Consider the following 13,694-nt stretch of genomic DNA (forward strand, 5'->3'; position numbering starts at 1 on the left):
CCATGAAAGGAAAAAAAGAAAACCTTTATCTTGGGCCACCTAAGTAAAAAGCTTAATTCAAGGTATTTTTTAAAAATATAACTATTTCACTTATCTTTATGTTAAGATCAAGGAGCATAAAACTCAAATGTAAAATGAATACTTAAATTCTGTATTATGATTAGATTAACAGAATAGGGACTAGGAAAGGCAAAATGGAAAGGTGAGTGAAAGGCAAGAATAAAAAATGTCAAATGGAAACCCTGATACGGGCTGGCACAAACAAACGTAGAGACTTTCATGGTATTACAATAGTCACTTTTCAATTTATTTTTGGTACTATCATCATATAAATAAATCATCTAATCATAAATGCAGGTCAAATGAAGGTAAGAAAAGGGCCAGATCTCACTCAACATCTGGAGGCAAAACAATTGATGAATACCCCCCCCACCCCCCAAAAAAGTTTTTGATGATTTTTTTTCCATCTCCATAGTTTTCCCCAGTATTTCTCCTCCTCAAAAAGCTGGAGGGAGGGGGGGGGAAGAGTCTTTTAAGCAGGGAAGAGAAAAATTACAACAGCTGTTACTGTTTTGAAGGGACAATCAACAGGTGAAAGAAAGGCTGGGGGATTGAAAGAGTTCAAAATTCTAAAGGCGACATGGAATAGTGATCTATTGGGAATCAGGACCTATAATCAAATCCCAGCTGCGCTGTTTATTACTTTTGTGACCTTGGATAAGTTATTGTGCCTTATTTTTTTCTATGTGAAGAAACCAAGGAAATTGAGTCAAAAGGGTTCTCAGATGTCTTACTGCTGTTGTTTGAGACTTGGAACTAACACGTAAAATAAAAAGAGGACCGCTGCAGGTTCTTCAGCTGAGAGTGCAATATAGAAAATTGTGTTCCTTAAGGGAGCTCGGAAAGAAGAGATATGAGAAGACGCTGGCGGGGTGGGAGGCTCATAACTGTTGTACAATGCCAGGTTGTTTTTTTTTAATGCAGTTACTAGTTATGCTGATTTCCCCCCTCTTTTTCTTTTCTTTTTGTCTTAAAAATATTATTTGTTATATATGGAATGAGTCCCGGGGAGGGGAAGAAATATTGGAAAAACTATGGTAACGTAAAAAAAAATCATTAAAAACTTTTTTTTTTTTTTAAATAGGGAATGGTGTTCACCGGCTATTATTCTGCCTCCAGATGTTGGTACAGGAACAGGCAGCAGACAGACCATGTCAGATAAAGCCCTCGGATTTCCAAGGTCTTTTTAAGCAGCTGTGCTCTCAGGTCCTGGCACTAGAGGTTTGATGGGGAAGAGCCGGGAGTAGGTGACTAGGCGTTGGGAGAAAGAGTATATGCTCCAGAAAGCCGAGTGAACCCCGGGCAGGTCCGAGTTTGGGGGTCAGGGGGCCAGATTGGCCAGCCAAGTTTCAACAGAGGCCGGGCGAGCGAGCGGGTCGGCTTGCAGAGGTGGCACAGAAGGGGAGAGCGATTGGGGAAGCGGGACCCGCCCCCGTCCGTTACGCAGCCCGAGTGAGCTTCGGAGCAGGGGAAGGGGGAGGAGGGGCAGGGTGCCGCCCTCGGAAAACACTGGAACCTCCGGAGAAAGCGTTGGAATACCCGGGAAACTGGAGCGAAAAGGCGGCCCCTGGCAACTACTTTTCCCCAAGACGCGCCGAGACTGAACCCAACGCCGAAAAGAGTCAGCAACAGTGGCACCAGCCAAAGCCAGTCAGAGCTCTCCTGAGTGACAGGCTGCGGGAATGTGGGCGGAGCCTCAGAGACCGGGTCAGTGATTGGAACTGGCAACCACTCCACCGATAGGTAGAGAGATGGGGCGGACGTCCGGCCCTTCTCTGAGATTGGCTCCTCACGGAGGAATACTGGAGCTGTGTCGAAGATTGGCAGGAGGGAGGTGGGCTCATCCAGGAGTTTCCTCTTCTGCTATTGGCAAATAGAGTAGGCGGGATTGAGCTCGTAGTGCAGGGCTGAGGATTAGCTTGCTGTGGAGAATATGGGCACTGGGTAGGGAAGAGAAGAGAAGAGAAGGGAGGGGGAGGGTCTGCTCTCCTCGATTGGCTATTGGAGGGATGGGGGTGGGTGCTATGGCCAAGCGGAAGGCTGGGGTTGGCTGACCAGCTTGTGATTGACGGACAGCGGGGCGAGCTGCGCGACCAGCGGTTTGTTTTTTCGGAGCGTTCCTGAGGTGGAGAACTGCAGCCGGACGGACCGACGGAGACTGGCTGAGGGAACGGGCCGGGCTGGGCTGGGTCCGGTCTGGGATGTAGCGGGCCGACCCGCCCATGCCCCAGCGCCCGGCCGGAGCCGGAGCCGGAGCCGGAGCCGGGGGATGTGGCGGGGGCCTTGAGCGCCGCCCGCACCCCCTGCCCGGAACCAGGCCCGCAGCCCTCGGCATGCAGCCCCGGCTGCGGAGGTGACACCCCGGAGTCGAGGAGCTGATCCCGCGGCGGCGGCCGCCGTCTCCGCCACCATGAGTGAGTGTCGGCTGTGCCCCGCCCCGCTGCGGGCCCAGGAGTGGATCCCGGGGGGCCGGGCCCGGGGTCCCGCGCCCCGCCCGCTGCAGCCTCCCGGGGCGGGGGCCCCCAGCTCCGCCCGCCCGTCCCCGGAGGGGAGGCCCCGGCCCCGCGGAGGAGCCTCCTTGGCGCCCCCCGCGGCAGCTCCTTCCGGGGCCGTTCGGCGGGAAGGTCTCAGGAAAGGGGCGCCCGCGGTGGGGGGTAGAGGAAGGAAGCTGGGGTCCCCGGCATCTCCGGGGCGAGCGGGGCGGAGGAGGGGGAGCCCCGAAGCCTGGGAGGGGGGGCGGGCTCGGCCTGGCCCCGGTGCAGGCCCAGCTGCTGCGGTGTCTTTTCCTTGGTTTGTGCCTCTCCCCGCCTGCCCCGCCTGTGTCATTTCCTTCCCTTGGCTCGCTCAAGCTGGCTTGTTCCCGGGGCTCGATCTTTCTCTGTCCCTGGTGCAGAAGGCAGCCTGGGAGGGAGGAGGAAGGGACAGGGACAGGCTGAGGCTTCTCTCGCTCTTTACGGGGTATTTGAGATGGATAAGTTTTTATTGCAAAAGCCCTTCTAATGAGTTCTGACTTTAAGAAAACAAACAAACCAACCAACAAATGTAAGATAAATGATTTAAGGAAAGTTACATTCCAGAGATGCTTGCGCGAAGCAGTGTTTTCAAACTAATTAGTGTTGCAGAAAGTACCGTGGAAGGAGGCTTTGAAAACACGTTTTGTTTTGTTTTTCCAAATAGTGGTTAAGGTTAGAAAATCCTTAATGGTCAGGGTTTTTCATTTATAAATTGCTTATCACTTCTTATCAAGCTGCAGCGTTTTATATTCATGACTTTTGTCTCGATTTTTTATTCAGTTTCTTAATTGAATGAAGATAACGTGTGCAGCGCTTTGCAAACCCTAAAAGGATGTTATATAGATAACACGTTATCTAAATAATAAATAAATGTAGCGGCAACTAGGTGACCAAGAGAGTAGAGCGCCCGGCCCTGGAGTCTGAAGGACCTGAGTTCAAATGCAGCCTCAGACAATTGACACACTTACTAGCAGTGTGACCTTGGGCAAGTCACTTAACCCCAATTGCCCTGCCCTCCCCCCTCCAAAAAATATAAATATAAAAATTATGTATAATGCTCTATATAGCTATATGTAATAGTGAGCTGTAATAACACTATTATGCTATTACACAAAATAGCCCTATTATATATTACCATGTGATATATATATATATATATATGTAGAGCATCTATGTAAATGCTAGTTATTACTATTATTACTATAACATTTTGGATGGTACTAAATATTCACCTCACAAAAGGATGATTTCTCTAATTTCTTTTATGATATTTGCAAATTCTGCTGCAAAGCCATATTCTGGGAAGTGTTTCCAATGTATTGCACACATAATCATAAGCTTTATGAAAATATTTTCTATCCTTTCTGGTAACCAGTAGAATGTAAACTCCAGGGAGGGCAGGAACTGTTTAGGGGTTTGTTTGTGGGTTTTTTGGTCTTTGTATACCCCAGGCCCTACCACGGTTTTGTATGTCGTGGTAGTCACTTGATAAAAGTTGATTTGAATTATATTGAACCTAACTAATTGTTTGAAATCCATTGCAATACTACTATTTTTCAAATATACTTCACTTTTATATTACTGTTATCTTGATACATAGTTTAATAAAGGAAGAAAATCTACATTGAAAGGGTCAAAGACAGTAGAGTTTTCCAAACAGAGAATAGGAGAATGTTTAGAAATGGCAAGGATATTAACATTTACCTAGTCCAGCCATGACATTTTACAAATGAGGAAACTGAGGACCAGAGTGATCCAAGATCACTCAAGGGATTAGTCGCAGAACCAGCCAAGAACCTATGCATGTATTGACTCCCAGACAGAACCATACTGCCTTCAGTTTGTCAATGATGTCCTGTAGAACAAAATCACATTCTTACTGGAGTTAAGATACGTGTTTCCTTTTTATCTCCTGGACTTGTTTTTTGTTGTCGTCTTCTTGTTAGGGCACAAGATTAAATTAGATGCTCAGGAATAGTTCTTAATAAAAGTCGTTTTTATTATTACTCATCATTACCTGTATCTTGGACAGATTGCAGATGAACATCGTATTGTGCCCTGAATTGAATAGGAGAAAGAGGATAGGCTAGATTTCATTTAGGAAATCATACAGTGCTTTTAATGACCTCAAGCTTTGCTGCAACACAAAATCTCATCTTTTTAACACTGATATTCTTCCGGTGATGTTATGTGGTTGTGAATCATAGAATACTATGATCTTTGAAGAATCAAAGGATTATAGATTTTAGAACTGAAAACAGCCATGAAGTAGAATTCCTTCATTTTACAAGTGAGGAGATTGAGCTTGAGAGGAGTTAAGTGATTTGCCCCAGAGTTACATAATTTGAAAGTATCTGAGGCAGAATTTGAACTCAGGTCTTCTTGAATCCACATCTATCATTATATCTACTGTACCACCTCGCTTCTTTAAAATTGTAGTTCATTCAAAGGTCAGTGGACAGACTAATCATAGAAATAAGCAGGCTGCAGCATACCACCAATGAAGAATTGTGTTCCAGAAGCAACATAAAAATATTGAAGAGGTATATAACCAGGAAAAGGAGGTGGGCTGGTCGTGTAGAGAGAATGAGAGATAATAGACAGTCCCTGTAATTTCCCAGTGCTGCCCACATAATGTCAGGAGACCTAGAAGAAGACTCCTAGAATGTTGAGTTGTCCATCTGTGGAATAATTTATGGCAGCACATGCACCAGAGACACGAGATGAGGAGGCCTAAATGGCTCAAGATCTGTATCACTGGAGGGAGTGACCATACCAGTAAGATCACCAAATACTGATCATCAAAATACTGAAGTACTCTTTTGTTTTTCAGTCTTCCCTATAACTTGTGTAGATACACAATATTTGTTACATATGATAACATACTAAAAATGGAAGACAGAGCTGCTCTACTTCAAAAATTAAAAAAAATCTTGTATGAAACTGCCATTGGCTGTTTAGGCTATTAAAGTTAAAAAGTGTTACTAAGACTTTTGGGACATCCCATATTTTTTGTCAGTATAATTTGAAGCTAAATAACCATAGTAGTTTGACTTTGAACTCTGTCATTGCTTACTGTCCCCATGTGATAGCATTTCAGGGGAAGGTCTTGTCCTTTCTAGACTTTACCTTTGAGGTAACTGTAGCACTCTGGAGAAAGGTCTGTGAGAGTACCAGTAGGAGGGCCTCAGTGATTGATGCCTGATATTTAAATAAACAAAACTGCCCTCTTGCTCTCAGAAAGTTTCCTATTTTATAGGAGCTATAGTAAAAACAAGGAAAAGTTCTTAATCTTTTGGTTCACTTTGTGAACCAATATTTTAATGTTCTAGAAAAGCTTTCTTCCTGTGGATAAAGTAATAAGCCAATAATATGAAATACTTGAGGTCTGTAGCTTCTTAACAGCTAGATCAGAGGCAATGCTTTTGCAACTGACCACATTTTGGATATGTTGCACTATAAGTCATTTTTTAAAATGTCTCCTGAAATAGAAATGTCTTGTTTTCATGAAGTTACTATTTTAAATGTGTGTAATTCTACTATTTCTGCTATCATTTGTCATCCTATGTCTATCCTCTTCTTAGCCAAACTCCTTGGAAAAAGCTATATACACTCAGTGTCCCACTTCCTCTCTTCTCATCTTTTTAAATCTCTGAATTCTGACTTCCAAAATTAATTAACTGAAACTGCTTTTTCCAAAATTACCAACCAATCTCTTAATTGCCACATTCAGTGGCCTGTTCTTGATCATTATCCTTGCTGAACTCTCTCTTAGCTTTTGACTGTTGATCACCCTTTCCTTCTGTATTCCCTCCACTCTTGGTTTTCATGACATTGTTCTCTTTTAGCTCTCCTGCTTTCTCTCCTTTGGTGGATTTTCAGCTATGGTATGCTACATCTCTTAAGTGTAGAGCCTTGAGGACAGGAGAGTATACGATCAGAGATCAGCCGACCCAAGGCTCTGTCCTGGGTGCTCTTCCCGTTTATTTCTACATTCTCTCACTTGGTGACCTCAATTTCCATAGGTTTATTTATAATTGCTATGAGGATGATTTTGATATCTACATATCTAGCCTTAGTCTAAGTTCCAGTCATGTCACAAACTAGCTATTGGGTATTTTTAACTGGATATCTCTTCATCTCAAGTACATGTCCGAAACAGAACTTATTATTATCTTTCCCCCAAACCCAAATCTCTTCTGAATTTCCTGATTTCTGTTGGAAGTGGAATCTTTCCGTTTTCCTAGGTTCTCAACCTCATTGTCATCCTCTACTCTTCATTCTGTCATCCCACATATAATAATAATAGCTAACATTATATAGTGCTTACAGTGTCTCAGGTAGTGTGCTAAGCGCTCTACAATTATCTCCTTTGTTCCTCACAATAACCTAGGAGGTAGGTGCTATCCTCATTTTCAGGCATGGAGACTGAGGCAAACTGATCAAGTGACTTGCTCGAGGTCACACAGCTAGTAAGTGTCTGAGGTCAAATTTGAACTCAGGTCTTTCTGACGCTAAGCCCTGTACTCCATCAAGCCACAAATCTTTCTAAATCTTGTCTTTTCTCCCTTTTTAATATCTCTCATATCATATTTTCCCTTTTCTCCACTCACACACCATTCTAGTCGAGGCTTTCATTACTACTCACTTGGACTATTGCGGTAGCCTCCTGTTTGATGATGTCCCTGTCTCACATCTCTCCCCCACTAGAATCCATCCTCTACAGTCGCATATCACTTCAATAGTGATTTTTGTTAGAGTGCGAGTCTAACTATTCAATAAACTCCTCTTGCCTTTTTAGGGGATCAAAGGTAAACATTTATCTGGCACTTAAAGCTCTTTACAACCTGCCTCCTTAATAGTTTTCCAGTTTTCTTGTACATTATTTCCTGTCCACATACTCTGTAGTCCAGCCATGCTGACCTGTTGCCTCTTCCTCACATATTATAATCCAAATCCTGTTTCTGGTCTTTGTGCCTTTGCATTGGCTGTTTCCCATGCCTGGAATACTTTCCCTCTTCACCTCCACCTTTTGGAATCCCTTAAGTCCTTCAATACTCAGTTCAGATTGTTTTGCAGAAAGTCTTTCCTAATCTCCTTCCTACCTCCTGATGGGTTAGTGCCTTTCCTTCTAAGGTTACCTTGTATCTTCTTTGTATTATATCTTGTACATACCGCACAGAGAGGAGTGGGTAATAAATGGATAATAATTTGTCCATTGATAGCAATATAATAGCAAAGTTGAATTAATAACCTATATTCAGAATTCTGACAATGCCAGTATTTTGTCCTTTCAAACCAACCTGACTTTCTTAGCCACTGCTTTGTTATTATAAAATAATAAGTGGAGATAATATTTGGCAACTAATTGACTACATATATTTATATACACACATTTATATATACATATGCATACATACATATAAGCTGAAGGTGACTTCTAGAGGGCAGTGATTATGTAATTTGCATTGTGCTTTTCCTAGTAAAGTGCCATGAATAGATATGGATACTTAATAGATCATAGTTAGTAAAGATGATAAATTTCCATTTCAGTGATGTGAATAATGAAAGTTCCAATTTCTGGACTGAGGTCTGCTTTACTTGCCAATTTTATTTGATTTTTATATGTTTGAGTTCTAGTGAACATCAGTGTATGATCAGAGATCAGCAGTTCCAATTGCTGTTGCTGCTGTTTTTGCTTAATTCTAGCCCAGTGGGGAAAAAAGTAAAATTGATTCTTGTTAGAGAACTTGATGGTATGTTCCTTGTCTATACTTCTGTTTTGAGGTTGCCCCTTGTTTCCCAGAGCTTCTCTGAGCTCTAGATCTAAGTTGAGGACTGGAGTTAGTAATGAAAATAAGTCAGATTTTATTTACTGCTGTCAGCTCTAGCAAGTTCCTAATTTAATTATCATCTCTCTGTAGATGACTCACAGATCTTTATATACAGCCCCAGCCTCTTCTCTGTGTTTCAGACCTGCATTACTATAATGGTAGTGTAAATTTGAGCTTGTTGGACATTTCAGACTGGATGTCCCATAGACATCTTAAATTCAACCTGTTCAAAACAGAACTCATTCTTTTTCTCTGCCCTCTTTCTCTTAAACCAGTCCTCTTTAGAATTTCTCTATTTCTGTTAAGTACAACACGATGCTTCTAGTATTTCATGTTTGCAACCTTGTCATAATCATAAATTTCTCACTCATCCTACATATAACAAAATAGCTAGCCTTTATATAGCACAGTGCCTGGCACATAGTAGGCTCCATATAAATACTAGTTATTATTATTGACCTACTGAGTTCCAGATACTGTGTTAAGCACTTTACAAATATTATTTCATTTGATCCTCACAACAAACTTGGGTCCTGGGGTAGAAAATTGGGATATATTATCATATTCATTTTGTAGTTGAAAAAATGAGGCAGACAGAGGCCAAGTTACTTGTCCATGGTCACAAAGCTAGTGTCTGAGGTTGTATTTGAATTCAAGTTTTCCTGATCACAGGCCCAGCTCTCTATTCATTGTGCCACCTACTTGCTTCATATCCAGTCAGTTGCCAAATCGTGCCATTTCTACCTCCACGTTTCCCAAATCCAACCCCTTCTTTTTGTTCTTTTGGCCACCATTTTAATTCAGACTCTGATCACCTCAACTCTATTGAAATATTGTCCCATTTGGTCCACCTGCCTCAATTTTCTTCCCTCTCCATCTATCCATCGCATAGTTGCCAAAGTGATATTCCTAAAAAGCATCATAATCCTTTTCCAACCTACCTTCCTAGTTGCATTATGCATCATGCCCCTTGAAGCATCCTTTGGTCTAGCCAGATTGGCTTTCCCAGTGTTTCACACTTGGCACTTCTCTTGTTTCCATGCCTTTGTAGTGGCCACCCTCCTGCCTGGAGTCTTCTCCCTACTCACCTCTTCCTCATAGAATCTCTTACTTTCTTCAACACTCAACTCAAGCACTTCTTATTTCCACCCTCCTCCTTCTCAACTGCTAGTACTCTCCCTCCCTAAACTATTGTGTATTTATTTTGTTTTTCTGTAGATATTTATTTGTGTACACATTATCTCTCCTGACAGCGTATAAGTTCCTTAAGAGGAGGGACTGTTTTTTGTCTTTGTATATCCACCATCTGATACCATGCACATGGTAGGCATTTTAAAATGTTTGTTAATTGTTGATAGTAGAAACTCCAACATTAAATGTTTGGACTTTGGAAGGTACTTCATTTTGGCTTTGATATTGTGATTCTAAAGTCTGGAATTGTATAGTTTTTCCCTTGGGTGTACCAAAAGTTTCTTCTAATTTTAGTCTTCAAAGTGACAAGAACTGCTGTTACCATTTGAAATTAATTCAGGAATGCATGTTTAGAGCTAGAAATAATTGCCCAGGGAAACTGAATCTCAGTACTACTGAAGAATAATGACAGTCTGAAATTGTTCTGTGAATTAAATGGACCTTTAATTTTCCCTATCCCCAAGGAGTGACTGTTTCTGGTCAAACAACTTGGGTTAAGATTGAAACCAATATGAACCATGGATAACTAGGACCTGTCTAAATCCTGGAGGTCCCTGCAAACTTAAGAATTTCCCCATTTGGACTAGTCTCAACCTGATTCCTGAGAGTTTGGCTGAGATTTGAGCAGTCTCTCAGTGGTAGTCATGAGAACTATCTCTGAATACCCTTTCAAAGAACGCTGGAAACTGCCTTTTGTTTTAGTGAAGTACCGGGGTGGGGAACCTGCAGCCTTGAGGCCACAGCTGCAGCCCTCTGACTGAATCTAGAGGGCCGTACTTGAGGACCTAGAGGGCCACATGTAGCCTTGAGGCCACAGGTTCCCCACCCTTATAAGATTTATTCACTCTTGATCTGCTATGCTGTGTCATGAAATTTCTGGCATTTTCATTTTTAGATTTCTTATTTAAAAAAAACAAACAGGCATGGTCCTGGGGTAGAAAATTGTAAAGTCTAATGTCAGTCCTTTGAAGAGCAATTAGAACCCATGTATGTGGATCATTGTAGAATCCTTTGCTTTTAGGTTAATTTTTTAAATAGTAGAAATGGTAGTAGTGTATGTTAGTCCATCTCCAGAAGTGATGGCTTTGGTATGTTATTTTATTTTAAATTATTATTATTGAATGTTCATGAGTCTTGGATTCTGACCATTCTAACTTGGCTTAAAATGCTGAGCTTCTGGAAGTTCCCTAGAACTTAGGAGTTACTAAGTAAGTCTTAGATGGCTGGTAGAAGGAGGTATCACCCTGGGAATTCCCCACAGTAATGAAATCACAGATCTTTCATATATTCCTACCTATCTTAATTCTAATGCCTTCTTTCTTTTAATTATTTTTCTATTGATCCTCCACATAGCTTACTTGTACATAGTTGCTTGTTGTCTCCCCATAAGACTGCTGAGCTAATTGAGGTTAGGGACTGTCTGTGGTCTCTTTTTGTTTTCCCAGTGCTTAGTATAATGCCTGGCACACAGTTGGCCCTTAATAAATGTTTATCGGTTGTCTGACTGAAAAAATGTATTCCCTAACTTCTCTTCCTAATTTTCCCGTTTCAGTTAAGGATATCACCATCTTTCTAGTCACCCAACTTTGAAATTTCAAGTCATCCTAGACTCCTTACACACTCTCAACCCTCATATTAGTCAGTTACCAAGTTTTGCCTGAGCCACCAATACAGTATCTTACATTCATCCCCTTTTCTCTCTGTGCATAGCTGCCAGCCTAGTTTAAGCCCTTCTCACCTTTCACCTTTACTGTTACACTTGGTCGCCCTGCCTCCAGTCTCTGAGTCTTAAGAAGTCCATCCTCCACACAGCTGCCAAAGCGCCAATTCTAAAGCACAGGTCTGATGGACCATGTTATTCTCCGCTCAGTAAACTCCAGTGGCTCCTTATCACTTCTGGGATCAAATACAATCTCCTCTATTCACATTTAAAACCGTTAGCCCCCTGGAAGGTAGGTGTTGTTATTTTCCTCATTTTACAGATTAGGAAATTGAGACAGACAGGTTAAGTGACTTGTCCAGGATCACACAGCTGATAACTGTCTGAACTTTGAACTCAGATCTTCTTGACTTTGGGTTCGGCATCATTATCCCTATCGCAGTTACTCCAAAGAGAATATTTATCCAGAAACAGAAAAGGTAAAGGTAATAGGATTGTATGAACTATGATGAAGAGAAAGACTGCGCAAAGCCTAGTGACGTTGACCAGGTTACTTTACTGCTAGGGAATTGTGTCTTCATGTGGAAAAGGAAGTGGTTTGGTTAGATCAGTGGTTTCCAAACTTTATTTATGGATATTCCCCCTCCTTTTATTTTTTTAAACAAAACCAAAAACAAAACAAAAAAACTAGTTGTGCTTCTCACTTTTCATAAAACGGTTTGTGTAAGTATACTGTAGAGACAATAACAAACTCAAGACAATTAAATTCACATATAATTGCTGACAAGTTCAGAAGGTTATCTGTAACTGCTATTTCCTCAGTTTTTAGCAAGTTCCATGGGTAGGGGAAGAATCTACTTATTACCCTTACTAAAATTAATGACACTGGGACTTCTACACAGAGATTGTTTAAATTCAAGTTTGTACACTTCACATTCAGATGCAGTAATGCACACAACATCTATATTAGGAAACTCTGACCACTCTCCTGCTTTAAGATTATACATGGGCTGACTTAAATTTTACCTTGTTTATGCATATATCATAGAATTACAGAATTCGAGAGCTGGTAAGGGACCTTAGTAGCCAAGTAGTCCAACCCATGTATGAAAGAAATCCCTGCTATTACATACCAAACAAATGTTTGGCCATACAGCCACAGCTTGAGAACCTCCAGCAAGGAGAACCCGCTACCTCTTGAAGCGGGTTATTCCATTTTTGGGCGGCTCTACTTCTTAAGGTTTTCCTGGCATGTAGCCTAAATTTGCCTCTTTGTAGCTTCTACCCATTACTGCAGGTTCTGTCTTCTGGGGCCAAACAGAACAAGTCTATTTCCATTTCTGAATGACAGTCCTTTAGATACTTGAAGATGGTTATTATGTTCCCCCTGAATCTTTTTTTCTCCAGGCTAAAAATTCCCAGGTTTCTTCAACTCATCCTCACATGTCATGGATTCAAAACTCTTCACAATCTTGTATGATTTCTGGACTTGTTAGAGCTTACTAATGTTCTTAAACTGTGGTGCCCAGAACTTTAGATGAAGTCTGACAAGAGTGAAGTATAATGGAACTATCAGCTCCCTGTTCTGGAAAACTGTGCTTCTCAGCGCAGCCCAAGATCATATTTGATTTTTAAGATCCCATAACAGTGCTGACTCATGGTCTTTTCAGTCCACTAACATTCCCCCTTCTCTCCAGAACAGCTGTTTTTTAACCATGCCTCCCTCAGCTTGTACTGGTAAAGTTGATTTTTTTTTGTACCTAAGTGTATATGACTTGCATTTATCTCTTAAATGTCATTTTATTAGATTCAGTCAGGTGTTTCTTTCAGATCCTATCATCCTTTCCCTCACAATTTAGTGTCTGTTAAATTGATTGAACATGCCATCCGTACCTTTATCTAAGTTAACGATAAAAATGTTAAACAGCGTAGAGCCAGGTGCAGATCTCTGGGGTTCTCCAATAGAGAATTCCTGCAACATTGACATCGAACAATTAACGACTTTCTTTTTGAGTCCATCTGTCCAAACCAGTTCTGACTTCATCTTATTGTAATGTTGTCTAGTTCAGATTTTTCCATTGACTCCTCAAGATAAGTACAAGATAGTTATCAGAAGCTTTGCTAAAATCTATATAAACCATATCCACGGCATTTCCCTCATTTACTAGTTTAGTAATCCTTTCAAAAAATGGAAATGAAGTTAATCTGGCATGACCTATTCTTGATGAAGCCATGCTTGCTTTGGTAGGACTGAGCCAAAAAGAATTAAATTATAATAAAAATTAAAATGATTTTCGCTAGGAAAAAGGGATGCCTTCAGGATCATAAGCAAACTTGTTAGGACAGCAGTTTTTGTTGGAGGATGTGGAGTTTCTGCATTTCTGTATTTTCAGCCAGTGATTTTAGTAAGTGGGATATACCTTAATATGTTTTGAG

The 13,694-nt window shown here is 41.3% G+C and overlaps 1 protein-coding gene across 1 annotated transcript in view; it reads left to right on the plus strand.

Moving 5' to 3' along the window:
• The first annotated feature begins 2,127 nt into the window (after positions 1-2,127).
• Positions 2,128-13,694, plus strand: part of MAP3K3 (mitogen-activated protein kinase kinase kinase 3) — a 101,575-nt gene continuing 90,008 nt past the window's right edge. The window contains exon 1 of the mRNA XM_036756874.1: positions 2,128-2,474. Coding sequence (XP_036612769.1) covers positions 2,471-2,474 — 4 coding nt within the window. The 5' untranslated portion in view covers positions 2,128-2,470. The remainder of the gene's footprint in view (positions 2,475-13,694) is intronic.

The sequence above is a fragment of the Trichosurus vulpecula genome, chromosome 4 (genome assembly GCF_011100635.1).
Source record: "Trichosurus vulpecula isolate mTriVul1 chromosome 4, mTriVul1.pri, whole genome shotgun sequence".
NCBI classification, from domain to species: Eukaryota; Metazoa; Chordata; class Mammalia; order Diprotodontia; family Phalangeridae; genus Trichosurus; species Trichosurus vulpecula.